Source organism: Tiliqua scincoides, chromosome 3, assembly GCF_035046505.1.
Source record: "Tiliqua scincoides isolate rTilSci1 chromosome 3, rTilSci1.hap2, whole genome shotgun sequence".
Taxonomy (NCBI): Eukaryota; Metazoa; Chordata; class Lepidosauria; order Squamata; family Scincidae; genus Tiliqua; species Tiliqua scincoides.
This window is the reverse complement of record NC_089823.1, coordinates 1071476-1097746: the sequence shown is the minus strand read 5'-3', so window position 1 is coordinate 1097746 and position 26271 is coordinate 1071476. Positions and strand designations below refer to the sequence as shown.

The 26271-nt window shown below is 50.4% G+C and overlaps 3 protein-coding genes across 3 annotated transcripts; 1 reads left to right on the top strand and 2 right to left on the bottom strand.

The window, feature by feature from the left end:
• Positions 1-1422: 1422 nt before the first annotated feature.
• Positions 1423-6003, top strand: LOC136643924 (olfactory receptor 52D1-like). Its single transcript, XM_066619349.1, has 2 exons — positions 1423-1443; positions 5074-6003. The coding sequence occupies exons 1-2, from the start codon at positions 1423-1425 to the stop codon at positions 6001-6003; spliced, it is 951 nt and encodes a 316-aa protein (XP_066475446.1).
• A 7146-nt stretch (positions 6004-13149) lies between these two features.
• On the bottom strand, positions 13150-14106 carry LOC136643921 (olfactory receptor 51E2-like). The gene has a single exon (XM_066619346.1). The coding sequence runs from the start codon at positions 14104-14106 to the stop codon at positions 13150-13152; it is 957 nt and encodes a 318-aa protein (XP_066475443.1).
• Positions 14107-19013: 4907 nt separating this feature from the next.
• Positions 19014-20003, bottom strand: LOC136643920 (olfactory receptor 51E2-like). Its single transcript, XM_066619345.1, has one exon. The coding sequence runs from the start codon at positions 20001-20003 to the stop codon at positions 19014-19016; it is 990 nt and encodes a 329-aa protein (XP_066475442.1).
• Positions 20004-26271: the final 6268 nt, after the last annotated feature.

Below are 26271 nucleotides of genomic sequence, written 5' to 3'. Positions count from 1 at the left end.
TTTGGGATCCGCCCATCATCCATTCTCACAACATGACCGAGCCAACGCAGGCGTCTCTGTTTCAGCAGTGCATACATGCTAGGGATTCCAGCACGTTCCAGGACTGTGTTGTTTGGAACTTTGTCCTGCCAGGTGATGCCGAGAATGCGTCGGAGGCAGCGCATGTGGAAAGCATTCAGTTTCCTCTCCTGTTGTGAGCAAAGAGTCCATGACTCGCTGCAGTACAGAAGTGTACTCAGGATGCAAGCTCTGTAGACCTGGATCTTGGTATGTTCCGTCAGCTTCTTGTTGGACCAGACTCTCTTTGTGAGTCTGGAAAACGTGGTAGCTGCTTTACCGATGCGTTTGTTTAGTTCGGTATCGAGAGAAAGAGTGTCAGAGATCATTGAGCCAAGGTACACAAAGTCATGGACAACCTCCAGTTCGTGCGCAGAGATTGTAATGCAGGGAGGTGAGTCCACATCGTGAACCTTGACCTGTGTTTTCTTCAGGCTGATTGTCAGTCTAAAATCTTGGCAGGCCTTGCTAAAACGATTCATGAGCTGCTGGAGATCTTTGGTAGAGTGGGTAGTGACAGCTGCATCGTCGGCAAAGAGGAAGTCACACAGACATTTCAGCTGGACTTTGGACTTTGCTCTCAGTCTGGAGAGGTTGAAGAGTTTTCCGTCTGATCTGGTCCGGAGATAGATGCCTTCTGTTGCGGTTCCAAAGGCATGCTTCAGCAGGACGGCGAAGAAAATTCCAAAAAAGGTTGGTGCAAGAACACAGCCCTGCTTCACGCCGCTTCGGATGTCAAAGGGGTCTGATGTGGAGCCATCGAAGACAACAGTGCCCTTCATGTCCTTGTGGAAGGATCTGATGATGCTGAGGAGCCTGGGTGGACATCCAATCTTGGGGAGAATCTTGAAGAGGCCATCCCTGCTGACCAGGTCGAAGGCCTTCGTGAGATCTATGAAGGCTATAAAGAGTGGCTGTCGTTCCCTGCATTTCTCCTGCAGTTGTCTAAGGGAGAATACCATATCAGTGGTGGACCTGTTGGCTCGGAATCCGCACTGTGATTCTGGATAAACGCTCTCTGCAAGTACCTGGAGCCTCTTTACTGCAACTCGGGCAAACAACTTTCCTACAACGCTAAGGAGAGAGATGCCACGGTAGTTATTGCAGTCACCCCTGTCACCTTTGTTCTTGTACAGTGTGATGATATTTGCATCCCTCATGTCTTGAGGTACTCCACCTTCTCTCCAGCAGAGACAGAGGATTTCATGCAGCTCAGTGACGATGATCTCTTTGCAGCACTTTAGGACTTCAGCAGGGATGCTGTCTTTTCCAGGTGCCTTGCCAAAGGCAAGGGAGTCAAGGGCCATGTGAAGTTCTTCTAGGGTTGGTTCACTGTCAAGCTCCTCCAGCACAGGCAGGTACTCAATGTTGTTCAGCGCTTCTTCGGTGACTACATTTTCTCTGGAATATAGCTCAGAGTAGTGCTGCACCCAGCGTTCCATCTGCTGCGCCCGATCCTGGATGACCTCGCCTGTGGCAGACTTCAGAGGGGCAATTTTCTTCTGTGTTGGACCTAGGGCCTGCTTGATACCATCATACATCCCCTTGATGTTGCCCGTGTCAGCTGCTATCTGTATCTCGGAACAGAGCTGGAGCCAGTAGTCGTTAGCACATCTCCTGGCAGTCTGCTGGACTTTGCTTCGAGCAGCTCGGAGGACCTGCAGGTTGCGCTCACTGGGACAGGCCTTGTATGCTGCTTGAGCTCTCCTCTTTTCCTAATGACTGGTGTCAACTCCTCAGAGTGGGCTTCAAACCAGTCTGCTGTCTTGTTGGTCTTCTTGCCGAATATGGACAAGGCGGTGTTGTAAACGGCATTCTTGAAATGTTCCCATCTGTTGGATGCGTTTGCACCAACCGGGCCTGGAAGAGATTCCTCAAGCGCTCATGCAAATTCCTCCACTTTTCTCTGATCCCGGGTCTTGCTGGTATCAATGCGAGGTCTTCCTTCCTTTTTCGTGTGGTACAGTTGCTTTGTTTGCAGTTTCACTCTGCTGCACACCAGGGAATGGTCGGTGTCGCAAGCAGCACCCTGATAGCTGCGCGTGATCTTGATGCTGGGAAGGCTGGAGCGTCTGGTGAGAATCAGGTCGAGCTGGTGCCAGTGCTTTGATCTTGGGTGTCTCCAGGAGACTCTATGTTGGGGCTTCGTGTTGAAGAACGTGTTGCTGACACAGAGACCGTGAAGACAGCAAAACTCTAGCAGGCGTTGGCCATTCTCGTTCATCTTCCCAATGCCGAACTGACCTAAGCAAGTGGGCCACGAACTGTTATCAGCACCAACTCTAGCATTGAAGTCGCCGAGGATGAACAATGGCTCTTTTACGGGGATCTTCCTGATATTAAAAATAAAATATTGAAATGAATGGGGACCACCTGAAATTGACTCGTGACTCATTTAGTGGATCCCGACCCACAGTTTGAGAAACACTGCTCTAAGCAGCTCAAGGTGGTGTGCATGGTTCCTCCCCTTATTTTCTCCTCACAACAACCCTGTGAGGTGAGTCCTGAGGATTGTTATTCTAAAAAGTGGGTCCAAAGAGTTTGAGAACCACTGCTAAACTGCAGTATTTAGGCATCCTAGTCACTTCTGGAGTAACTCTGTTAAGGATTGTGTGTGATCTCTAATCTCTTGCATTGTGTTGCAATGTTTAGACTGGATAATGTTAAAAATATTTAAATCTTGTACTTTTACCTAGTTACTTTTGTGTGTGGTGTTCAAAGTTTATGTAGCCTAGACGCCTTTAAAAGGGGATTGGACGAGTTTCTGGAGGAAAAATCCATTATGGGGTACAAGCCATGATGTGTATGCGCAACCTCCTGATTTTAGGAATGGGTTAAGTCAGAATGCCAGATGTAGGGGACAGCACCAGGATGAGGTCTCTTGTTATCTGGTGTGCTCCCTGGGGCATTTGGTGGGCCGCTGTGAGATACAGGAAGCTGGACTAGATGGGCCTATGGCCTGATCCAGTGGGGCTGTTCTTATGTTCTTATGTTCTTATGTAGCAAAATCAGTCCAGCTTCTCAAGTCACTAAAATGGTGTCTATAATTTTAACTTTAATTGACTTTATTTCTTTTAAAATGTATGTTTTAAGTAATTTTAGCTTTTCCATCACTATTGTATACAAAAGCTATCACTGAAAATGACAAAACTTAGACTTAACTGTTGGAATTAATCCAAGAACTGAAAATATTGTTAGTTTTTATACATGGAAAGAATTAAGATTTCTTAGAGGTGAGCTAAATAAGACAGTGTGTTTCAGGTTTATTTTGAGCAACTAAGTGCTTAAGCTCCTCTGCGCCAAATGTATCTCTCAAGCGGATTATTTATTGTGCTTGGGATCATTAGAAAAGGCATTGAGAACAAAACGGCTAATATTATAATGCTGTTGTACAAATCGATGGTAAGGCCACACCTGGAGTATTGTGTCCAGTTCTGGTCACCACATCTCAAAAAGGATACAGTGGAAATGGAAAAGGTGCAAAAGAGAGCGACTAAAATGATTACTGGGCTGGGGCACCTTCCTTATGAGGAAAGGCTATGGCTTTTGGGTCTAGAAAAGAGACGCCTTAGGGGGGACATGACTGAGACAAAATTATGCATGGGAAGGATAAAGTGGATAGAGAGATGCTCTTTACACTCTCACATAACACCAGAACCAGGGGACATCCACTAAAATTGAGTGTTGGGAGAGTTAGGACAGACAAAAGAAAATATTTCTTTACTCAGCGTGTGGTTGGTCTGTGGAACTCCTTGCCGCAGGATGTGGTGATGGCGTCTGACCTGGATGCCTTTAAAAGGGGATTGGACAAGTTTCTGTAGGAAAAATCCATTATGGGTTACAAGCCATGATGTGTATGTGGCAACCTCCTGATTTTAGAAAAGGGTTATGTCAGATGCAAGGGAGGGCACCAGGATGAGGTCTCTTGTTATCTGGTGTGCTCCCTGGGGCATTTGGTGGGCCTCTGTGAGATACAGGAAGCTGGACTAGGTGGGCCTCTGGCCTGCTCCAGTGGGGCTGTTCTTATGTTCTTAACTACAATTCCCAGGAGGCCTTGCAGGTCTCTTGTTACCTGGTGTGCTCCCTGGGCCATTTGGTGGGCCGCTGTGAGATACAGGAAGCTGGACTAGATGGGCCTTTGGCCTGATCTAGTGGGGCTGTTCTTATGTTCTTATGTGAGATAGGTGAGACAGAGACAGTAACAGTCATGACATGAAATGAATAATAATAATAATAATGGCCAGGAAATAAATGCAGTGAATGTTTCCCCACAAGCAATGGATGAAATTCTGCATCAAATGGTATAGGACATGATGGTGTTATTCCTAAAAGCTACAATTTCCACAATTTTGGTCACTAAGGTGTCGCCCCTCCACCCCAAGGATGTCTCATTGGCAAGTTTTGAGTTAAGGCAGTGGTTCTCAAACTTTTAGCACCAGGACCCACTTTTTAGAATGACAATCTGTCCAGGACCCACCGGAAGTGATGTCATGGCTGGAAGTGACATAATCAAGCAAAATAAAATAAATAATTGTAAATAATTAAATTAAAAAGAAGCAGATAAATGCTGACCAAATAAGTAAGAGCAGCACTAAAACCAGGGCACTTCTGGGTTACAAGCTAGAGAGTGATTTTTAACTTTCTTCATGTCATGGCACACTGACAAGGCACCAAAATTGTCAATGCCATCAGTCAATTGCCTTCAGTTTTTTTGAGAATTAACAAGGCACACCTGCTGTTGGTGGGGGGCTCACATCCCCCAATGGCCCTACTAATAAATGATCCTCCCTCAAACTCCTGCGGCACACCTGCAGACCATTTGCGGCACACCAGTGTGCCACAGCACAGTGGTTGAAAATGGCTGAGCTAGACGATGGGAGGATTGCCCAGTTCATCCTTCTGAGTGGAATCTCAGCCTCGTGCTGGGAATGGGTGGGACTGACAGAGCATACGGCCTTCTCTGCAGCTACTCTGTGCCTTCTGTGCCCCACGCCAGGTGCCTCCAACATCAGCCAGCACTTTTCTCCTTCCTCCTTCTTCCTCCTGGGTGTTCCGGGGCTGGAGAAGATCCATGTCTGGCTCTCCATCCCCTTCTGCTTCATCTACATTATGGCCATCTTGGGCAATGCCACCCTGCTGTGGGTCATCTGGGTGGAATCCAGCCTGCACAAGCCCATGTACCTCTTCCTCTCCATGCTGGCTCTGACAGATATGGCCATGCCCACCTGTATCCTGCCCAAGATGCTGAGCATTTTCTGGATTGGGGCCCAAGAGATTGCCTATGCCGCCTGCCTCTTGCAGATGTTCCTGCTGCATGCCCTCAGTGTGATGGAGTCTGGGACCCTGACTGCCATGGCGTATGACCGATACGTGGCCATCTGCTCCCCACTCAGCTACACCTCGCTGCTGACTGCGAACACAGTCGTCAAGTTGGGCATTGTCATTTTTGTCCGAGCCCTGGTGGGCGTTCTGCCAGCACCTCTGCTGGCAATGAGGTTGTCATTTTGTCGCTCTCGCCTCATCTCCCACACCTACTGTGAACACATGGCAGTGGTGAAACTGGCCTGTGGGGACACCCGACTTAACAGCCTCTATGGGCTGATTGTTATAGTTATTGTTGCTGTCGCTGACCTGAGTTTCATCTTCATCTCCTATGGGCTGATCCTGCGGGCAGTGTTCCGCTTGCCCTCGCTGGAGGCGCGGCACAAGGCCCTGGGGACATGTGGTGCTCACGTGGGGGTTATTTTCATGTTCTATGCACCTGCTGTGTTCTCCTTCCTCACCCATCGCTTTGGGCACAGTGTTCCCCGCCACATCCATGTCTTCCTGGCCAACATCTACTTGATGGTCCCAGCCATGCTCAATCCCATTGTCTACGGTGCCAAGACCAAGGAGATCCGTGACCACGTGTTGAAGGCACTGCACCTGAGGAAGAGCACCTCCTAGACACCTGGAGGACTTGTCCAGCCACACTTCTCGTGTGAACCTCCCTCCATTCTTAGATCTTCACCTGACCCTGGCCACCAAGGAAGGAGTGCCTAATCTGGGAGGGCTGCCCCAGAAGGCATCATTATTATTCAGTCCTCTTCAGGGCTTTTCTTAAAAAGCATGGGGGGGGGAGGGTGGCCACTCTGGAGTACCGTTAAACTAGGTTGGTTAATGTGCTCCCCAATACAGGAACCCTGAGGAAAGCTGAGGAAAACACAACCCAAGGAATTTGGCCTGGATAAGGTAGAGCCTCAGTCATGTAAAATGCTGGATCACCTAAGCATCAGGTGAACAGAGAACATGCTGATTACAACAGATGCTGAGTCAGCACCAGGAGGTTGAGACACCACCTTGCTAATTCCCGCACAGTGCTTTAAAAGGCCTGCAAGAGTCCTCATGTGGGGGCAGGCAGGACGAGGGAAACGGCAGGGAAGCCCGGAAGGCTGGTAAAGCAAGAAAGACTGATAAGTCGTGTGTATAGCAAGTTATGTTGACTTTATGTTGTTTTGTTATGCTGCTATTATTTTAAGTTATCTTTGTAAATATAGACTGCATTAATGAAACGCTTCAGCCTGAAATACTCTTTGTGTGGGCTACGTCTTTGAAGCCACATTTCGCATTCCGCTGACGGAGCAGATAAGATAGCTGCTCCTATCCTGACACACTCCACCATTGAATCTGGAGCTGACTTGGAATATTGGCTCTTGTTGTTTCTAAGGAAGATGCCCCACTGGTGCCACATGCCCTGTGTGCGCGCAATGCAGCAGTGTCCTGTCCCGCACCAAGGAGGTTTCCAGGGCCACTCCTGCTCCTTTGAGTGTCTTTCTGATGAGGATGTCCAGGGCCTTCTCCACGTTTATGACGTCCGTACAGATGCTTACCCCTGTTCCAGATGTGCCTGGCTGGCCGCATGTGAGCTGGATGTGGCAGCAGCTCTGGGGCCAGGCTTCAGAGAATGTCTGAGGCTGACATGGATATCAAGGAGCTGAGGGAACCAACAGGTTTGGGGGGCACGTCTTCAGTGTTGAGACTGCCCATCTATATGCTACAGAGTGGCTTGTGCACATCTGGATGGCCTTCCCAGAGGGGCTCATCTGCTGCCACCTTGCTGTCTTCCCACCACCAAGGTCCTTCTGTTTGCCCAGGCATTCCCCGCAAGGCGACCCCTGGCTAGAGCTGCTGAGTTCTTTGGCCTTCTGAAGCAGAGTTTTATTGCTCCTGCCAAGTGTCTTGTTTCCAACCTGATTGTTCCAGGTCTGGGATTTTATTGTTGCACAGTACTGGAATTGTTGCTTGCCACTCAGGGAATTTTCTCATTGGAGGATGACGAGTAGTAGTGATGCTCGTCACGTTTTATACCAAGTGTGGCCAACTGTATCTAAGACCATTTGTGGCACCTGCTTTTACCACTACCCAGATAACTGCCTGAGATTGTTTTTTCCTGTGGCTTTCTCGTTCTGACCTGCCTGCACATTGCCTGGTTGCTGGGAGACAGACTCAGAAGCCTGGCAGTTGACCAGGAGAAGCAAGCTGGGAGCCTGCAACATCCCTGACCTGCATGGGAAAGAGGCAGGCAGGCAGGCTCAGTTAGTTGTCTCTCATGTCTGTCCTGCCTTTCACTAGACTGTCCCGAGGCAGGAATCAAAACCCTGAACAATAATTTGCAATAAAAAAATTAGACCCCATCAAAGTCATCAGAGGCTTCAGCAGCAGCAGGTCAGAATCGCCATTCCAAAGCTCCTAAGACCAGGTGCATCTCAAGGGCTTTTTAAAAAGGGTGTATGTGTGTGTGGGTGTGAGGAGGGGGGAGACTTTCAAACTCCCAGAGGCAGGAAGTCCTGCATGGGGTGGGGGAACTATCATAGAGAAGACTCTATTGTTACTCATTATACATTATATTAATCATTATATTACTCTATTATAATCATAATAAGAACATAAGAACAGCCCCACTGGATCAGGCCATAGGCCCATCTAGTCCAGCTTCCTGTATCTCACAGCGGCCCACCAAATGCCCCAGGGAGCACACCAGACAACAAGAGACCTGCAAGGCCTCCTGGGAATTGTAGTTAAGAACATAAGAACAGCCCCACTGGATCAGGCCATAGGCCCATCTAGTCCAGCTTCCTGTATCTCACAGCGGCCCACCAAATGCCCCAGGGAGCACACCAGATAACAAGAGACCTGCATCCTGGTGCCCTCCCTTGCATCTGGCATTTTGACATAACCCATTTCTAAAATCAGGAGGTTGCGCATACACATCATGGCTTGTAACCCGTAATGGATTTTTCCTCCAGAAACTTGTCCAATCCCCTTTTAAAGGCGTCCAGGCCAGTCGCCATCACCACATCCTGTGGCAAAGAGTTCCACAGACCAACCACACGCTGAGTAAAGAAATATTTTCTTTTGTCTGTTCTAACTCTCCCAACACTCAATTTTAGTGGATGTCCCCTGGTTCTGGTGTTATGTGAGAGTGTAAAGAGCATCTCCCTATCCACTCTGTCCATCCCCTGCATAATTTTGTATGTCTCAATCATGTCCCCCCACAGGCGTCTCTTTTCTAGGCTGAAGAGACCCAAACGCCGTAGCCTTTCCTCATAAGGAAGGTGCCCCAGCCCAGTAATCATCTTAGTCGCTCTCTTTTGCACCTTTTCCATTTCCACTATGTCTTTTTTGAGATGCAGCAACCAGAACTGGACACAATACTCCAGGTGTGGCCTGACCATCGATTTGTACAACAGCATTATAATACTAGCCGTTTTGTTCTCAATACCCTTCCTAATGATCCCAAGCATAGAATTGGCCTTCTTAACTGCCGCCGCACATTGGGTCGACACTTTCATTGAGCTGTCCACCACCACCCCAAGATCTCTCTCCTGATCTGTCACAGACAGCTCAGAACCCATCAGCCTATATCTAAAGTTTTGATTTTTTGTCCCAATGTGCATGATCTTACACTTACTGACATTGAAGCGCATCTGCCATTTTGTTGCCCATTCTGCCAGTCTGGAGAGATCCTTCTGGAGCTCCTCACAATCACTTCGGGTCTTCACCACTCGGAAAAGTTTGGTGTCATCTGCAAACGTAGCCACCTCACTGTTCAACCCTGTCTCCAGGTCGTTTATGAAGAGGTTGAAGAACACCAGTCCAAGGACAGATCCTTGGGGCACACCGCTTTTCACTTCTCTCCATTGTGAAAATTGCCCATTGACACCCACTCTCTGTTTCCTGGCCTCCAACCAGTTCTCAATCCATGACAGGACCTGTCCTCTAATTCCCTGACTGTGGAGTTTTTTCAGTAGCCTTTGGTGAGGGACCACGTTGAATCCCTTCTGAAAGTCCAGATATATAATGTCCACGGGTTCTCCCGCATCCACATGCCTATTGACCTTTTCAAAGAATTCTATAAGGTTCGTGAGGCAAGACTTACCCTTACAGAAGCCATGCTGATTCTCCCTCAACAAGGCCTGTTCGTCTATGAGTTTTGAGATCCTATCTCTCAGTATTATGCACTCAGCAATGGAGCCTTTCTCAATGGCAGGACAGGAAGCATTGGCAGAGCCACCCCTCCCCAATGGTCTTAATGGTGGGTATATTCATATGACAGGAAGTGGTCCTTGCAGTGCTGAGGGACTGAACCACCCAGGGCTTTAATGGTGGCAATCAGCACCTTGAGTTAGACCTGGAAATGGAGGAAAGGTCTATGTATTTCCTACAGGATGGGAATAATGTGCCCTCCCAGCTGCCATCAGCATTCTGGCTGCAGCATCCTGAAGCACAGAACCATAAAGATGGGAGGGACCTTCATCAAGTCCAACCCCTTGCCAGTGCAGGCTGTTCACAGCTGCAACATCCCCAATAGATGGTGATCCAACCTCTGTTTAAAGATCTCCAACAATGGAGAGTCCACCACTTTCTGAGACAGGCTGTTCCAGTGCTGAACAGCTTGTGCCACCAGCAAGCTCTTCCTGATGAGTAATTAAACTCTCCTTTGTTGTAATTCAAACCCATCTGCCCTGGTCTTGACCTCCAGAGCAACCAAGAAAAAATCCACTCCATCTTCCACAGGACAGCCCCTCGCTAGTTATCATGTCTCTTAACCATTTCTGCTCCAAACAAAGCATGTTCAGTTCCTTCAAAGGAACGCCTTCCAAGTTCTTTCCTGTCTGTCCTCAAAGGATACCATTTCCAGCCTAGTTGCCCTCCTCCTCTGGACCTTCCCCAATTTGTCAATATCCCTCTAAACTGTAGTGCCCAGAGCTGGACACAACATTCCTGGTGGTGTCTGACTAAAGCAGAAGACAGTGGTACTATTACTTGATCTCGATACTGTACTGTACTCTTCATGCAACCTTGAATTGCACTCGCCTTCTTTGCCACTGCATCGCACTGCTAGTGCATGTTTGCTTATTTTCCACTAGAATATCTACATCTTTTCCACACCTGTTGCTTCTCAGGCATGTCCTATGTCTGTGCTTCTGGTTCTCCCTGTCCAAATACAAAACTTATCACTGATCCTTGTTGAAGTGCATTTTGTTTCTGTTTGCCCAGCTTTCCATCCTGTCCAGAGAATTCTGGATCTTGCTGGAGTATTAGCTGACCCTCCCAGTTTGGTGTTATCAGCAGATTTGAGGAGCAGAACTCTGCTCCCTCATCCAAGTCCTTTCGAAAGACACTGAAACACTGGCCCCGAGGCAGAGCCCCAAGGCACCCCCCTTGGCGCCAGTTGGCACGTTTCTGAATACTTCTCGGTGTAGCCCCATGTAGCCTGCATTCCAGCAATTAAGTTGAGATGTGACCAAAGCTCAGGTGCCTGGGACCAGCTCAGTTCATGGAAGGTCTTTAGTCTCACAATTGTTACACGTTATGGGATTCCCTTAGGGCACAATCCTAACCCCTATGTCAGTGCTTTCCAGCACCGACATAAGGGCAATGCAGGGAACAAACATTCCCTTCCTTTGAGGAGGCCTCCATGAGTGACACCCAATGGCAGGATGCAGCACACTTCCCATTGGCACCGCTATGCCAGTGCTGGAAAGCACGGACATAAGGGGTTAGGATTGCGCCCTTAATTGCCTATCATTGTTAGAGCAAGAGTAACTCCATTTTGAATTGTCAGCCATGTTGAATGATAGCGGGTGTCATCTTGCTGGTTGCTTAGATGCTGGCAGAACCCCCTGCAGCCAGCGTAAACACCGGGACCCAGGGGAGTCTGTGCTGTTGGTGCAGGCAGAGCCTTAGAACCTGCAGTTGTCTCATCTTGCCCGGGGGTCGCAAGCTCTCCTGCGAGTGGGGTGGGGGGACCAGGATTTGGGAATGATCTGGCAACTGCAGTTCGAACAGAAGTGGGGGAAAGGGGGAGGCCAAACAGTTGGGCTGCTGCTGCTGCCATAACACAGCGAAAGGGGCAAACGAAAGGAGGGCTGATTTTCTGCAGAAACCTCTTTGGGGCTTTGGTGACAGAGGCAGAGACGCAGGCGTTGTCTGGCTGAAGTGCTGTAACGAGGCAGTTGTGTCTCAGATCTTCCGAGCTGTTGGTTCAGGGATGTGACACTGCCAGCACCTGAATCTGCAACATCATCCCTGCAGTAGTCTATGCCCCCCCCCCCCCGGTCAAACAGGAACAAGGATTCAGCAGCAGATCTGCCTGTACAGGGGGAGAGAAGCAGCACTGAGAAAGCCCTGCCAGGGAGGCTTACTCTTGGGCTTCTTTCTGGATACCAACCTTACCATACACCATGTTATTAAGTCTGTTGAACTTACAGGTGGGTGTTTTTTTTTTTCTGTTGGGGGGGCACCCCATCCACCACTAGGAGGCAGGGTCAATGCAAAGCAGGGTCTCCTCCTGCTGCAGAAAGCCCCCCCCCCCCCGTGGCCCTGCCTCTGCTAGGGATCCTTTGAGTTCTGGGGCTGAGCATTTTCTTGACATTCTGTCTTCTCTTCACCTTTTTTCCTCTGCGGCCTGCAAGAGCCTCTTTCCCCAACCATTGCACGAGGAGGCCCGAGGCCTACATGCAGCAGGGGCTCCTGATGGGAGTGACAGGCAGGGAGAAGGGCGTCCAGCAGCAGCTTGGAGGCCTCACAGTGCTGGTGGGGAATGTGTGCACCATCTCGCCAGCACTTCCCTGTAGCCAGCCCTGCCAGCGCAGCCGCCCAGAGGGCTCAGCATCTCCACACTCAGATCACAGTAGCTGTGGCAAAGCTGTGGAGGAGTCATGGAGCTCCCTGACCCCCCTCACCCGCCTGCCCTGGCTGGCTTGGTAGGGTTTGGCCGCCTTCCCTCCCAGGGGCCTAGCCCAGCGCACCCTGGCTGTGGTCTCCCCCCCACCCTGTGCCTTGGTGAGTTGGGTAGAGAGCATTCTCCGCTGCCTCATGCTGCCCGGGCGGGTCAGATCACAACAGTGGTGGCAAAGCTGTGGGAGAGCCGTGCTTGCACATTTGGAGCCCTCCCTCACAACTGCAGCTTTCCCTTCTCACCTGCGCCTTCGTGGCCTGGGTGGAGTCGGGCAGAGTGCATTCTCCCTGGCCTCATGCTGTGCCCACTGCATGAGAGGGAGAGTGATGGAGAACGTGGCAAACCCAGCAACAGCCGTCCCAGAATCCATAAGACCAGTAGGGTGCTGGGGACATATTTTCTGGGGTGGGGGTCAATCCCAGCCAGGCTGACTCCTCCAACTCCCAGTGCTGCTGGGGCCACTCCTGATGCTTCGGGGAGGAGGGCAGGTTCGGCGGCCACGGAGGAGGTATAACTAAACTGTCCTACAAGACTAGCAGGTCTGCAATGCGAGGGTCCTCTTCAACAACCACAAAAGGGGAAAGGGGTCAGCATAACACATGGCGCTGGGCTGCCTGCAGCCCTATGCCCATTGAGGGCCACCCTCACCATTTTGCAGATTCCTGGCAAACCATCACCACCAGACCTGTTCTAAGAGACAAGGGGTGGGCTGCTTAGAATGTCAGTCCTGGAGCACAATAGCAGTGGGGCCTGGGATTGAGCACAGCCTAGGCAAATATGGGGCTGAGGGCATCAGATGCTTGGGAGTTCACCACAAGAAATGGTGGCAAATGGCAGGAATGCGGTACTGAAAATAGATATTTCTCTTGTCAGTGAAGACCTCCACTCTTGGTTATTCCCATTATTTTCAAGGCTCTTTCCCGTATCTCTTTGGTCCTGGCCCCATAAACAATGGGGTTGAGCACAGGAGGCACCAGTAGGTAGACATTGCCCATGGCGACATGAACCATTAGAGGAAGACCTCTCCCAAACCTGTGCACCACAGAGAGCCCTATCAGGGGTATGTAGAAGGCCAGGACCACACACACATGGGCCACGCAGGTCCCAGAGGCCCGGAGACGCTCCTGCCTCGAGGGCAACTGCAGAACTGTCTTGATGATCCCCACGTACGATACAAAGATGAGCAAAGAATCAAGGCCCATCACCAGGAGGATGGCAGTCAGCCCGTATACAATGTTGGGCATTGTACTGCCACATGCGAGGTGCATCACATCTTGATGTACACAGTAGGAGTGCGTGAGGACCCTGGAGCCACAAAAGACAAGGCGGATGGTAAGCAAGGGCGGAGGAAGGAAGAAGGCGACTCCTCTCACCACAGCCATTAAGCCCACCTTTGCGGTCATAGCGTTGGTGAAGATGGAAGCATGTTGCAGAGGGTGGCAAATGGCCACGTAGCGATCGACAGCCATGGCCAGGAGGATGGTGGACTCGATGCCTGAGAGGGTGTGGATGAAGAACATCTGAAGGAGGCAGGCCCTGTAGCTGATCTCCCTGGCATCAAGCCAGAGCAGGAGGAGAAGTCTGGGCACGGTACAGGTGGACAGCGCCAGGTCCACAGCCGCCAGCATGCAGAGGAAGAAGTACATGGGAGAGTGGAGGGCCGGCTCCGTCTTGACAACAAACACCACGGCACAGTTGCCCACCACGGCCACCAGGTACGCGGCGCACAGGGGGAACGCCAGCCAGAAATGGGTAGCTTCCAGGCCAGGCAGACCCACCAAGAGGAACGAGGGGGCAGTGCTATGAGTTCCATTAGCGAACAGCATGATGCGCTGGGGGGTGCACTGCTCTGTTCTGTGGAAAGAACAGAAAGAAACCTTCTGCGGTGTAAGACAGTTTCCTAAGCTCTTCAGCGGATGCCATTACTGGCCTTTCTTTCTGAGACAGCACCTTGATAAAACATATATAACACACCTGTCCTGGAAAAGACATATTAAGCAGTGATTGCGCATCTCTGGGCACGTGGAGATATCACCGGTCCTCAGCAACAGCCCTCTGGCTGCTCTGAGGCGTGAAACTCTTGGATCACTGGACGTCCCTACAGAGAGATCCAGCAAAGGAACTTGGCTTCAGGGCCAGTCGTTTTTGTAGCAGAGGATGCCGACTCTTTTATTACAATGATTTTAAACAAGCAGAAGCCAGCTCTCGTGTTTAAAAAAATGTAAATAGCGAAAAAATATTGAAGATGAATTTTAATGATGAGGGGCATAAGTGTGAGAATGTGGTGGGTTGCCTTCAACACTCCTGTTTGTGTGGAGAGTATTTCAATGATCTGCTTAGTAAAAAAGCATTTTAAAAATGCTCTGAGTTGTAGTCCGAGAACTGCACGACTAGTTTGCATGCCCAAAGGAGATTTGGAACGGACTACCAGCCCTCCCCAACCCGCCCCACCCGCATAATGTGAGGCAAACCTCTTTTGAAACAGAGGGATGTTTGTGTAGCAGTTTTTTTTCTTTTTCACTATGGCATGGGGATATGCCTGTCAAAAGGAAAAAGCCAAAGGTTCTCCTGGCCGTACCCAAGATCTTTGGAGCCAAGCCATTAAAAACAATGACAAAGCTGTTGCCATGGGTGCTAGCCAATAGGCGTCCTCAGCTGCTGGCATCCAAAGTCATTCAGCCATTGAACTAGCCACTGTCTGCCTTTCCTCTGTTTGGCTTTGAGCCTGCCACAGAGTTCTCAAGAGTGGTTTCATCAGACCACACAGTTATGCCCCAGCAAAAAAGTACCTTTCGACTGTCGGCAGTGAGGGTGTTCAGCTTCCCTCACAGCTCCTGGAAACTCTCCAGCCACCATGAGAGAGGCCCAGGGGCTCAGGAAGCGCAGGCGACTGCCAGACCGACATCCCACAGTCCAGGTGTGCAGCACTCCTAAGATCGAGCTACACGCCCACCTCACCGACAGAGCCGCGCACCCACTGTTGTGGCTGCACTGTTGTCCTCCACTGCCCTGTGTTCCCCTCCTCTGAAGCCACAGCTGCAAACCCAGCTTGCAAGGCAGGCAGCTGGTTCCACTGACTGGCTTCATTTACGGAAGTCCTGGAAGCAGCACAGCTCCATGGGGCCTCTTGGGCGCTCCTGAGGTGCAACAGCAGGCTCCCAGGTGGTGCTCCCGAGTGCCCCACGGACAAATACAGTGCGCGACTGCAGAGCATGGCAAGTCCTCTGTGGCGGGACCTGCGTGTCACCGTGCCGCTCTTCCATCTGCACAGGATGCACAACTGGGGACAGACAGAGCGTGATCCTCAGCAGAGCAGCCTGGGAGACCAGAAGCCAGGGGCTGACCTTCTTTCTTGGATACACACAACCACCCTCGCCCACAATCCCAAAACTAGCAGAAAAAGACCCCTGGATAATGATCCACCAATACGCCAAATGATGAGTTTTCAGTATGCATTTTGAAAAAGGCATCATATCCAACTGAAGTAAACGTGAATCAATTTCGTGATAGGAACGTATAGCTCACCCCATTCCAAACCCTTGAAGCGTCTGATCAAATGTAGCTTAATGAGGCTGATCAAATGTGGCTTAGCACTCTGTCTCATTCTCCTCCGTCCAGTGCAGGAAGAGCTGTGGGTGAGCAGGCCCACAGTGTTGTCTCATTCTCCTGCAGTGGCCAAACAGTTGGCCCAGTAGGAGCCCAGGAGCGGGCCACGTCCACAGCTCCCACTGCTGTTTCAGAGCAGCCACGTTCACCCACTGCCAGTGTAGCCAAAGGGAGCGTGGCAGCACCATGAATGGCACCCTTGAAGCAGTCGCAGACCCTACCACTGGGTTCTATGGGGCAAATGCTCCGGGCGCAAGGCTGTAGGACCCCTCGGAAGCCTCTCTGAGGCTCCCAACGGGGTCGGGAACTGTGCCTCTGGTTTTCCAGAAGCACAGTTTATCGCTCCGAGGAACCTCAGAGAGGCTTCCCTGACACAGCCTTGGCCAGAAAGGGCAGATAACAGAGTAACAGCCAATTAGCATACAGGTATAATAACGGACCCCAAGGGGTGTGGTGAAGCCCTCTCAGACAGAGTCTTGGATGCGACACCACATGCTACGTGGTGAGCTCCTAGTCCAACATGGGCACCTGGCCTCATAGGTAGCCCTGGAGCCAAGTGATCCTCAGTGGGTGACTAACCCAGGTGAGAGATAGGTATTAAGTTAGAAACAGAAAGTTAGCTTTATTATTTTAAAGTGATGTTTTATGCCTCTTGCAATTGCAGCCTTAACTTTGCTTGTGTAACCTTATGTGCTTTAATAAATTAAAATATCTTTTATATGCTTGTGTTACTGACTATTGGGAACTAAAGTTCAGAATCCTGCCGTTCAGTCAAATTACAAAGTACTCGTTGAGGTCTAGAGGCTTGAGGGCGGAGTTCTATTTGGGTAAAGGGGCTCAGTGCCTTCGAGGGCTACCAATAAGCCTGGAGGGGCCCAATTTCCCTGGACTGGGTCACTGGCTGTTACAGGGTGGTGGCAATACTACCGAGTAAAATGCAAGAGGGGTTGGAGGTCAAGTGGACCCAAGACATTTGCTTTGGTGACAGGCAGCAAACCTACCTAGGTAAAGGGGGAGATGGAGAGGCCAGGTGGGCCCCACTCCTCCCGTAAGGGAGCTTGAAGATATCATTAAGCCAAGACTTTTTGAGCCAAAGCACTCAGGAACGGGGGTACCCTGCCCGGTTCTGCCATGGGAACCCAATGCTGGCACTTGGAAGCATACCCACCTACTACCCAGTAAGGGTGGACGATTCCTCGGGGCAAACAGAAGTTGCTCATTCTAGGGCAGCCATTTTCAACCAGTGAGCCGTGGCACACTGGTGTGCCACGGATGGCCTGCAGGTGTGCCACGGGAGTTTGGGAAGGGTCATTTATTAGTAAAGCCGTAGGAGGACCTGAGTCCCCACCAACAGCATGATGTGCATTGTCAAAAAACTGATGGTGTGCCTTGATAATTTTAGCACCTTGTCAGTGTGCCACAAGACAAAAAAAGGTTGAAAATCACTGTTCTAGGGCCTGTTTCCAGCTAGAGGCTGTCAGGGAATTTATTTATTTGGCCTGGTTGCTTTTCCCACTCCAGGTCAACTTGCACACTTCTCTGGGTTTAACCCAGCCATGTGAGGGAGCAGGTCTGAGGGGCTGTGTTTTTGAGTAGTTTCACAGCTCCATCTGCTGGGCAATGCTGGTTACTGCATTATTTGGAGAAAACATTTCTTTGTGCCTTCCTGATAAGGAAAACCGTCCGGTGCTATTTTCCACCAGACTGTTTGTACTTTTATGATTCATCTTTCCCTATTTTAATTCCCTGGTTTTGCACTTTTAATAAGTTCATTACATTTTGACCCTTGGTCTGCCTGGTTGACGTCCATGGGTATGGCTTGCCACATCTCTTCAGTCTGCAAACATGACTGTGGGTTTGATTGTTACTAAGAACCTCTGGAGTTCAGTGTTCTCCTAGGAGGTTTCTCCCCAGATGCCCCCCCTCCAGTTGCGGACCTACCGTAAGGTCTGATGGGGCAAATGCCCAAGGTGTGAAGAGCTAGGGCCCCATGGAAGCCCCTCTGAGGCGCCCAATGGAGGCCGAAACGGTGCTTCTGGTTTCCCGGAAGCAGAGTTTATAGCACTGGGGAACCTCCCAGAGTGTTCCTGGGTCGCGCAAGGCTCCGTGAGCCTCAGGTGAGTAGGGGGGCAGATTTTTGTGCGAGGGGCACTGTTGCAGAACTTTGCCCCCGACATGGGGCTGGGGAAGTCCACTGCTGCCCCGCTCCCCGTCTCTGTAGCTTGGGAAGCAAACAACTTCTCTGCTGCTGATCCAGATGCTGCTACAGTAAGGGAAAATTGGGGGAAAGAAAGGGAGGTGTCCATTCTATTCACTGGACACTACTCTACTTGGAGCCCAATGCGAAGTCCCATTATGTTCAATAGAGCTTACTCCCAGGAAAGCATGGGTAGGATTGCAGCCTGCCTTCTTCCAGGGCTCCCTCCCTTCTTCCCTGTTAGTAACTACTAAAAGCCAAGGGACTTTAGGGGCACAGACGCTGGGGAGAGGAGTCATAGGTGCAGGCCTGGGTTGAGAGGTCTGCAGTGGCTGATACGATGTTGGTGGAATAAAAGTGGCATTTTGTTCATTTGTTAAAAGATTCCTATCCTGCCTTTCCTCTGCTGAAGCAGATACTCAAGGCGGTTTACAATTTATAAATAAAACATGCAATATATAAAAACAATGAATAAAATCAGAATAAAAATAAGTAAAACCAGTTGGAGGAGGGAAAAACTATTTACACTCAGGGATCTGCTATAGAGGCACGGGGGCCAGACAGCCCATCACCCAAATGCCAAAAGAAACAAAAAAGTTTTAAGTCCTCGCCAAAACGCCATGAAGGAGGGGGTAGATCTTAATTTTCCCAGTAGCGAGTTCCATAACTGTGGTGCAACTACTGAGAAGACTCGCCCCAGGCGACCATCCACCATCCATCCCTCCCTCCTGCAAAGATGAATTGACAAAGAGTTCCACCCAACTGGCCAGACCAGCCCTGGCAGATCAAGTTAGCCATGCTGGGCAAGGGTCAAGCAGACATGAGAGGGCCTCAAACTCCAGAGGACCCTATTCACACTCAGGCTCTAACATGGAAAAGACACCTAAGGAGTTGCAAGGAGATGCTCAAGATCCTGCTGCAATAAAACAACTAGGAAATTGTGGTTCTTTTGTGGCATCCAGGACAGTGAGAGCCTCTGTCTTCCCCTATCCCCATTATTTTCAAGGCTCTTCTCCGTATCTCTTTGGTCCTGGCCCCATAAACAATGGGGTTGAGCACAGGAGGCACCAGTAGGTAGACATTGCCCATGGCGACATGAACCATTAGAGGAAGACCTCTCCCAAACCTGTGCACCACAGAGAGCCCTATCAGGGGTATGTAGAAGGCCAGGACCACACACACATGGGCCACGCAGGTCCCAGAGGCCCGGAGACGCTCCTGCCTTGAGGGCAACTGCAGAACTGTCTTGATGATCCCCACGTATGATACAAAGATGAGCAAAGAATCAAGGCCCATCACCAGGAGGATGGCAGTCAGCCCGTATACAATGTTGGGCATTGTACTGCCACATGCGAGGTGCATCACATCTTGATGTATACAGTAGGAGTGCGTGAGGACCCTGGAGCCACAAAAGACAAGGCTGATGGTAAGCAAGGGCAGAGGAAGGAAGAAGGCGACTCCTCTCACCACAGCCATTAAGCCCACCTTTGCGGTCATAGCGTTGGTGAAGATGGAAGCATGTTGCAGAGGGTGGCAAATGGCCACGTAGCGATCGACAGCCATGGCCAGGAGGATGGTGGACTCGATGCCTGAGAGGGTGTGGATGAAGAACATCTGAAGGAGGCAGGCCCTGTAGCTGATCTCCCTGGCATCAAGCCAGAGCAGGAGGAGAAGTCTGGGCACGGTACAGGTGGACAGCGCCAGGTCCACAGCCGCCAGCATGCAGAGGAAGAAGTACATGGGAGAGTGGAGGGCCGGCTCCGTCTTGACAACAAACACCACGGCACAGTTGCCCACCACGGCCACCAGGTACGCGGCGCACAGGGGGAACGCCAGCCAGAAATGGGTAGCTTCCAGGCCAGGCAGACCCACCAGGAGGAACAAGGGAGCAGTACTTACAGTTTCATTAGCGAACAGCATGATGCGCTGGGGACTGTGTGACTCTGTCCTGCGGAAAGGGAACCAGAGGGAATACTGTTAATGACAAGGAGTTCCGTGTGCCACTGTTGGAAGGCAAATGAAAGGCAAGAGCCTCCCAGACCCCCATGCAAAAGAGCACTTCCCACTCCCTTAATGGAATATAGGAGGCAAGCAGCAAAACTCTGTGCTGATGTCTATGCAGGAACAGCTCTTTCCTTCTCCCACAGTGTGCAACGGACCCCTTGCTGGAGGCCAATGAATGGCCATTAGCAGAAATGAGTTTCAGAAAGACTCACAGCACAGTCCTATGCAAGTCTGCTCAGAAGGCTCATTGTGTTCAGTGGGGCTTATTCCAAGGAAAGTGAGTATCGGAGTGCAGCCCTAGAGAGATGCGCAGGTCTGTTGATGGCTACTAACCATGGCAGACAAAATGCATGACCCACGTTGTGGGATGATCTACCACTGGCTACCAGAGGCTTGGGAGGAACCAGAGAAGGTGGGTACTAACGGGATCAAAATGCACAATTAGTGAAGGGCTGTTTGGGGACCCAGGAAAAGAGACAGAAACAACATTTTCCAGGCTCCAACTCCTCAGTACCTTCCAGTGAGTAATCAACAGAGAGTGTATGTGACCACACAGCCAGCGCTTGAACACGCATCCCCAGGTGCTGAGCCTGCGTGCCAAGAGCCAAGGACAAACTGCCCAAGGGCTGACTTGCCCAGGATTTCTGGCCCAGCTGAAGAAGGAGTCAAGGGGAACAGAGAGGAGTGCGCAAAGGTGACAAGCAGCCCTGTTGATCCATCAGAACCGAGGCACCAAGCTGGTCCTGAGGATGGAACTGCTGAACTGGGGCAGCAGGAGAAGGGTTTGCTGCCTCTCCCCACCTGCCTGCCTTTTGCTCAGAAAAAGCTCTGCCTTGGGGTGCCCTGACTGAGAAAAAATAATCAGGCTGAGCACTCTGGGCAGCAAAGAGTCTGTCTTGACCTGCCGAGAGTCCTGCGGGCTCACCTCCTTGGACAAAAGCTCCTTCTTCGCTTGGTAAGAGTCCAGTCCATGAAACCACGTTTGTCGTGGGTCAAAACAGACAAGATATTAATCACTCCTCTACTTCGGGGCGCCTGGGCAACAGCTGCCTGCTGCTCTCGGACACGCACCTCTCCTCTCGTCTTCCCAAGGTGGTGTGTCCTTCTGTGCCTCCTGCCACCTGGCTTAAAGAGCAGGACTTCACCACTTCGCCTCTGCCAAGATCACTGCATTCCTGAACTCCTCTGCGTGCCGTTCAAATGTTCTTTCTGTGGCTAAATGTGAATGGAGCGGAGAGCTGATCCTCGATGGGAACCCAGCACAGAGCGCAGTTTGGCTGAAACACCGTGTATCTGATGAGAACAAAATATTGAAAGAAGCAAGCTACGGACGCACAGTGCACTTGCTCACCATTATTCCCCTTGGTCTCTGGGCCAAGTGATGCAAGGCAGAGTCTCTGGGAATGGAGAAGCATTCCTGATTTGCAGCACCCCCAGCTGCAAGTGCCCTGCCATGCCTTTGGCACGAGGAAGCATCCTCCAGCACCAGAGGCCATGCAGACCCTGCATGCAGTGCAGGCAGACAGCGAGCTGGAAGAGGAGGAGAGGGGCATTTATACAGCCTGTCCAAGCCCAATCCCTTGGGGCCAATTTGTCACCACTGAGGGAGTTGCAGATGTCTGATCTCAACAGAGGACTGCTCCCAGTTCCAACATGTCCTGAAGCTGCCTCGGGCTGAATCCGATCCATCTCCTGAGTGGCAGGGCTTCTTCCAAGCTTCACATCCAGTCCTCTGTTCTAGTTCTGGTACCTACGCGGCTTAAACTGGAGCCACTGCCATTGACTGAGCCTGAGACCTTCTTTCGGCCACTGAGCCTACAGCCCCCCAGGCAGTCTCAGAACCTGCTTAGAGACCCCTGAGCATTGAGCCGTCGCCACTGACAATCCTTGATGGGCCTCTTCACTGCCGTCACCAGTTGTCCAATCCATTTAAGTCATCAATGGGGAGAGCTTCATGTGTTTTCAACACATGATCATAAACCAACCCTAGCACCCTTGTCTTTTTACAAGTAACACCAGCAATGCACATGAAATGGCCCGAAAACCACGGAGGCGGGGGCGGGGGTGAGCACTTGCAGCACGTCCAGGGCCACGAACGCAGTTGTTGCTTTGCCAGTGTCCGATGGCACAAGCCATGTCTGATGGCACTCAGAACAGCATCTCCAACATCAGGACTGGTCTGCCTACTGTATAATGTATAGTATGCAGCCAGATCTTCTGCATGTTTGCTCACAAAGAAGTTTCACTGGCTTCAATGGGTGTTACATCCATGTAAGTGAACACAGGGTTGCAGCCTGCATAATGTGATACTATTAAAACTGGCATAACCCTCTGTCAGCCAGCAGAACGGAATGAAGCAAAGCCTGGAGAAGATTCTGGGTGATGCAAACTTGCCGGAGAAGGACTCCATCTTGGGGGCAGTACCCACTCTTTGTGTCTGTACGTCCTTCATGCGGAAGCACAGCCAGTTCCACCGCGGGAATGTCACACTTCAGCCTACGTGTCCAGTCTTTGGTCCCTTGCTCCGGCCCCACCCAAGGCTTTAATTCCTTTCCAAAATAGAACTGCATTTTTAGAGCCTGATGGAATCAACAAAACAAAATGCAGCAGCTGGTTTTTGTCTGGTTTTGTATAAACCCACTCTGATGTTCTCATGCTTGTACATACATCAGCCATTCCTTGCTGAAATCCAAGATGTGGAGCTTGGAGGTGCCCTGTGGCCTCTGCAAGGAGGAAGGCTTGGACTGGAGGAACCAGTGGTGTAGCCAGGTCATTTGACACCCAAGGCCCATCAATTTTTGACACCCCCATACAACAAAATTAATTGATATTTTTCACATGGTTCCTCCCCTTCTTTTGTCCTCACAACAACTCTTTGAGGTAGGGAGGCTGAGAGTTAGTCATGACATGAAATGAATAATAATAATGGCCAGAGGAGAGGAAACTGAGCGCTTTCCACATGCGCTGCCTCCGACGCATCCTTGGCATCACCTGGCAGGACAAAGTTCCAAACAACACAGTCCTGGAACGTGCTGGAATCCCTAGCATGTATTCACTGCTGAAACAGAGACGCCTGCGTTGGCTTGGTCATGTCGTGAGAATGGATGATGGCCGGATCCCAAAGGATCTCCTCTATGGAGAACTCGTGCAAGGAAAGCGCCCTACAGGTAGACCACAGCTGCGATACAAGGACATCTGCAAGAGGGATCTGAAGGCCTTAGGGATGGACCTCAACAAGTGGGAAACCCTGGCCTCTGAGCGGCCCGCTTGGAGGCAGGCTGTGCAGCATGGCCTTTCCCAGTTTGAAGAGACACTTCGCCAACAGTCTGAGGCTAAGAGGCAAAGAAGGAAGGCCCATAGCCAGGGAGACAGACCAGGGACAGACTGCACTTGCTCCTGGTGTGGAAGGGATTGTCACTCCCGGATTGGCCTTTTCAGCCACACTAGACGCTGTGCCAGAACCACCTTTCAGAGCGCGATACCATAGTCTTTCGAGACTGAAGGTTGCCAATACAAAATGGCCAGAAAATAAATGCAGTGAATATTTCCCCACAAGCAAGGGATGGAAGTCATGACCTCTCCTGCAATTGCTTCCCTGCACATAGTGACATACTGCCCTTGCATGTGGAGGTTCAATGTAGCCATCAAGGTTCATCACCACTGATAGACAATAGCCCACCACAGATGTTTAAAATCCACTTTAAAAGCCATCTAAGCAACAACATTCAACCAGTGGCATCACTAGGGTTGGTGTCACCTGGTGTGGTAACTCCTGGTGTCACCCCCATTAACTTTATAAAACTTATTTTACTATTGAACAGTAGAGGTCACCCAACCAATCAGTAACCAACAAAAAAGTAGCCAAGTTGATGACACTCACACAACTGAATGGGAGATCACATATTAGCTCTGTGACACGGTATTGCAGTTACCCTTTGGGGAGCAACCAAAGCCCAGGGGTCAGGTTGCTGGATATAGGTGCGAGAGCAGAAGCAATGAATGGTCAGACAGAAAATCAAGAGACAGCAGACATATTGAGGGTTGAGAGTGCAGAGAGAGAGAGAAGCTGATTCTACTAGCCTCCTCCTGCGTTTTTATTGTACTTGCAACATTGCTACATTCAGTTCTCAGATAAAGCCACATTAGAATCTCATACAGGGGTGAGAACAATGGGTGCTTCTTCACAGAGTGCTGTATCAGCTATTGTCACACTTCAGCCTGGGAACTAGCAGCCCTGTCGGTTTGCCGTAACAAGGGGGGGTTTGCCCACAATTGCCATCGCACCAAGGCTTTCTGTGTGCTTCTGCTTAAGCACTTAAAAACACCACAACACGGAAAAGGGAGATGACTGATAATAACATCTTATTGGTTCCCTGCTGTGTCACAATAACATCTCACTGAGTCTTTGAACAATCAGTCTCATTGGTGTGTTCTGAATCAAGAAATCTACTTTTTGTTACATAAGACAGTTGTATATTTGTTTCAGGGATTTTCTTGTCCATAACTTTTGATAGAACTGAGATATTTCACTCTGGTGTGTTTTGTTACGTTCTGCTATAAATTTCACATCAAATGACATATAGCATGATGGTGTTATATGGGCAGGAGGTCTGGTCTGGGCAGGAGGTCTGGTCTGGGCAGGAGGTCTGGTCTAGAGGGTAGAGCCTCCATTTGCCTGAAGATTAACATCCACAAGGTCGCCAGTTCGAGGCCAGCGGCACCGTGCGACCTTGAAGCAGCCGGCAAGCTGCAGCTGAGCTGTTCCATCTGCTCGGAGCGTGGGAGGATGGAGGCCAGAATGTTAAAACCAGATCGGAGTGTAACATCTTGAATGTGGTGGTTCTTGAAAGAGAGAACCTTCTTTCAATTTGTAAAAATCCCTGCGTGGATTTAATAAGCCTGCCTATGTAAACCGCCTTGAATAAAGTCTTGAATAAAGACCAAGAAAGGCGGTATATAAATACTGTATATTATTATATATTATTATTATTATTCCTAACGACTGCGATTTTGGTCACTAGCGGTGTCACCCCAACTGGGGGTGGCACATAAGAACATAAGAACAGCCCCACTGGATCAGGCCATAGGCCCATCTAGTCCAGCTTCCTGTATCTCACAGTGGCCCACCAAATGCCCCAGGGAGCACCCCAGATAACAAGAGACCTCATCCTGGTGCCCTCCCTTGCATCTGGCATTCTGACATAACCCATTTCTAAAATCAGGAGGTTGCGCATACACATCATGGCTTGTACCCCATCATGGATTTTTCCTCCAGAAACTTGTCCAATCCCCTTTTAAAGGCGTCTAGGCTAGACGCCATCACCACATCCTGTGGCAAGGAGTTCCACAGACCGACCACACACTAAAGAAATATTTTCTCTTGTCTGTCCTAACCCGTCCAACACTCAATTTTAGTGGATGTCCCCTGGTTCTGGTATTATGTGAGAGTGTAAAGAGCATCTCCCTATCCACTCTGTCCAACCCCTGCATAATTTTGTATGTCTCAATCATGTCCCCCCTCAGGTGCCTCTTTTCTAGGCTGAAGAGGCCTAAACACCGTAGCCTTTCCTCATAAGGAAGGTGCCCCAGCCCTGTAATCATCTTAGTCGCTCTCTTTTGCACCTTTTCCATTTCCACTATGTCTTTTTTGAGATGCGGCCACCAGAACTGGACACAATACTCCAGGTGTGGCCTTACCATCGATTTGTACAACGGCATTATAATACTAACCGTTTTGTTCTCAATACCCTTCCTAATGATCCCAAGCATAGACTTGGCCTTCTTCACTGCCGCCGCACATTGGGTCGACACTTTCATCGACCTGTCCACCACCACCCCAAGATCTCTCTCCTGATCTGTCACAGACAGCTCAGAACCCATCAGCCTATATCTAAAGTTTTGATTTTTTGCCCCAATGTGCATGACAATGTGCACACGGGTGGCCCGCCCCCCCCCGCTAGCTACACCACTGCCTGGAAGCACTGTGGCTGCGACTGATGCTGGAACCACAGCTCAGCCTTGCCCCCCGCCCCCCAAGCCTGCAGTGAGAAACAGGTTGTTGTGAATGCAAGCGAATACAAGTGCCTTTGGAGAGCCTTGCAGGTCTTTCTTCAGAAGCCTCTGGCGGTGCTTGAACAACTCAAATGTGCTACTGCAGAAGCAGGTCAAGATCTCTGGAGTGGCC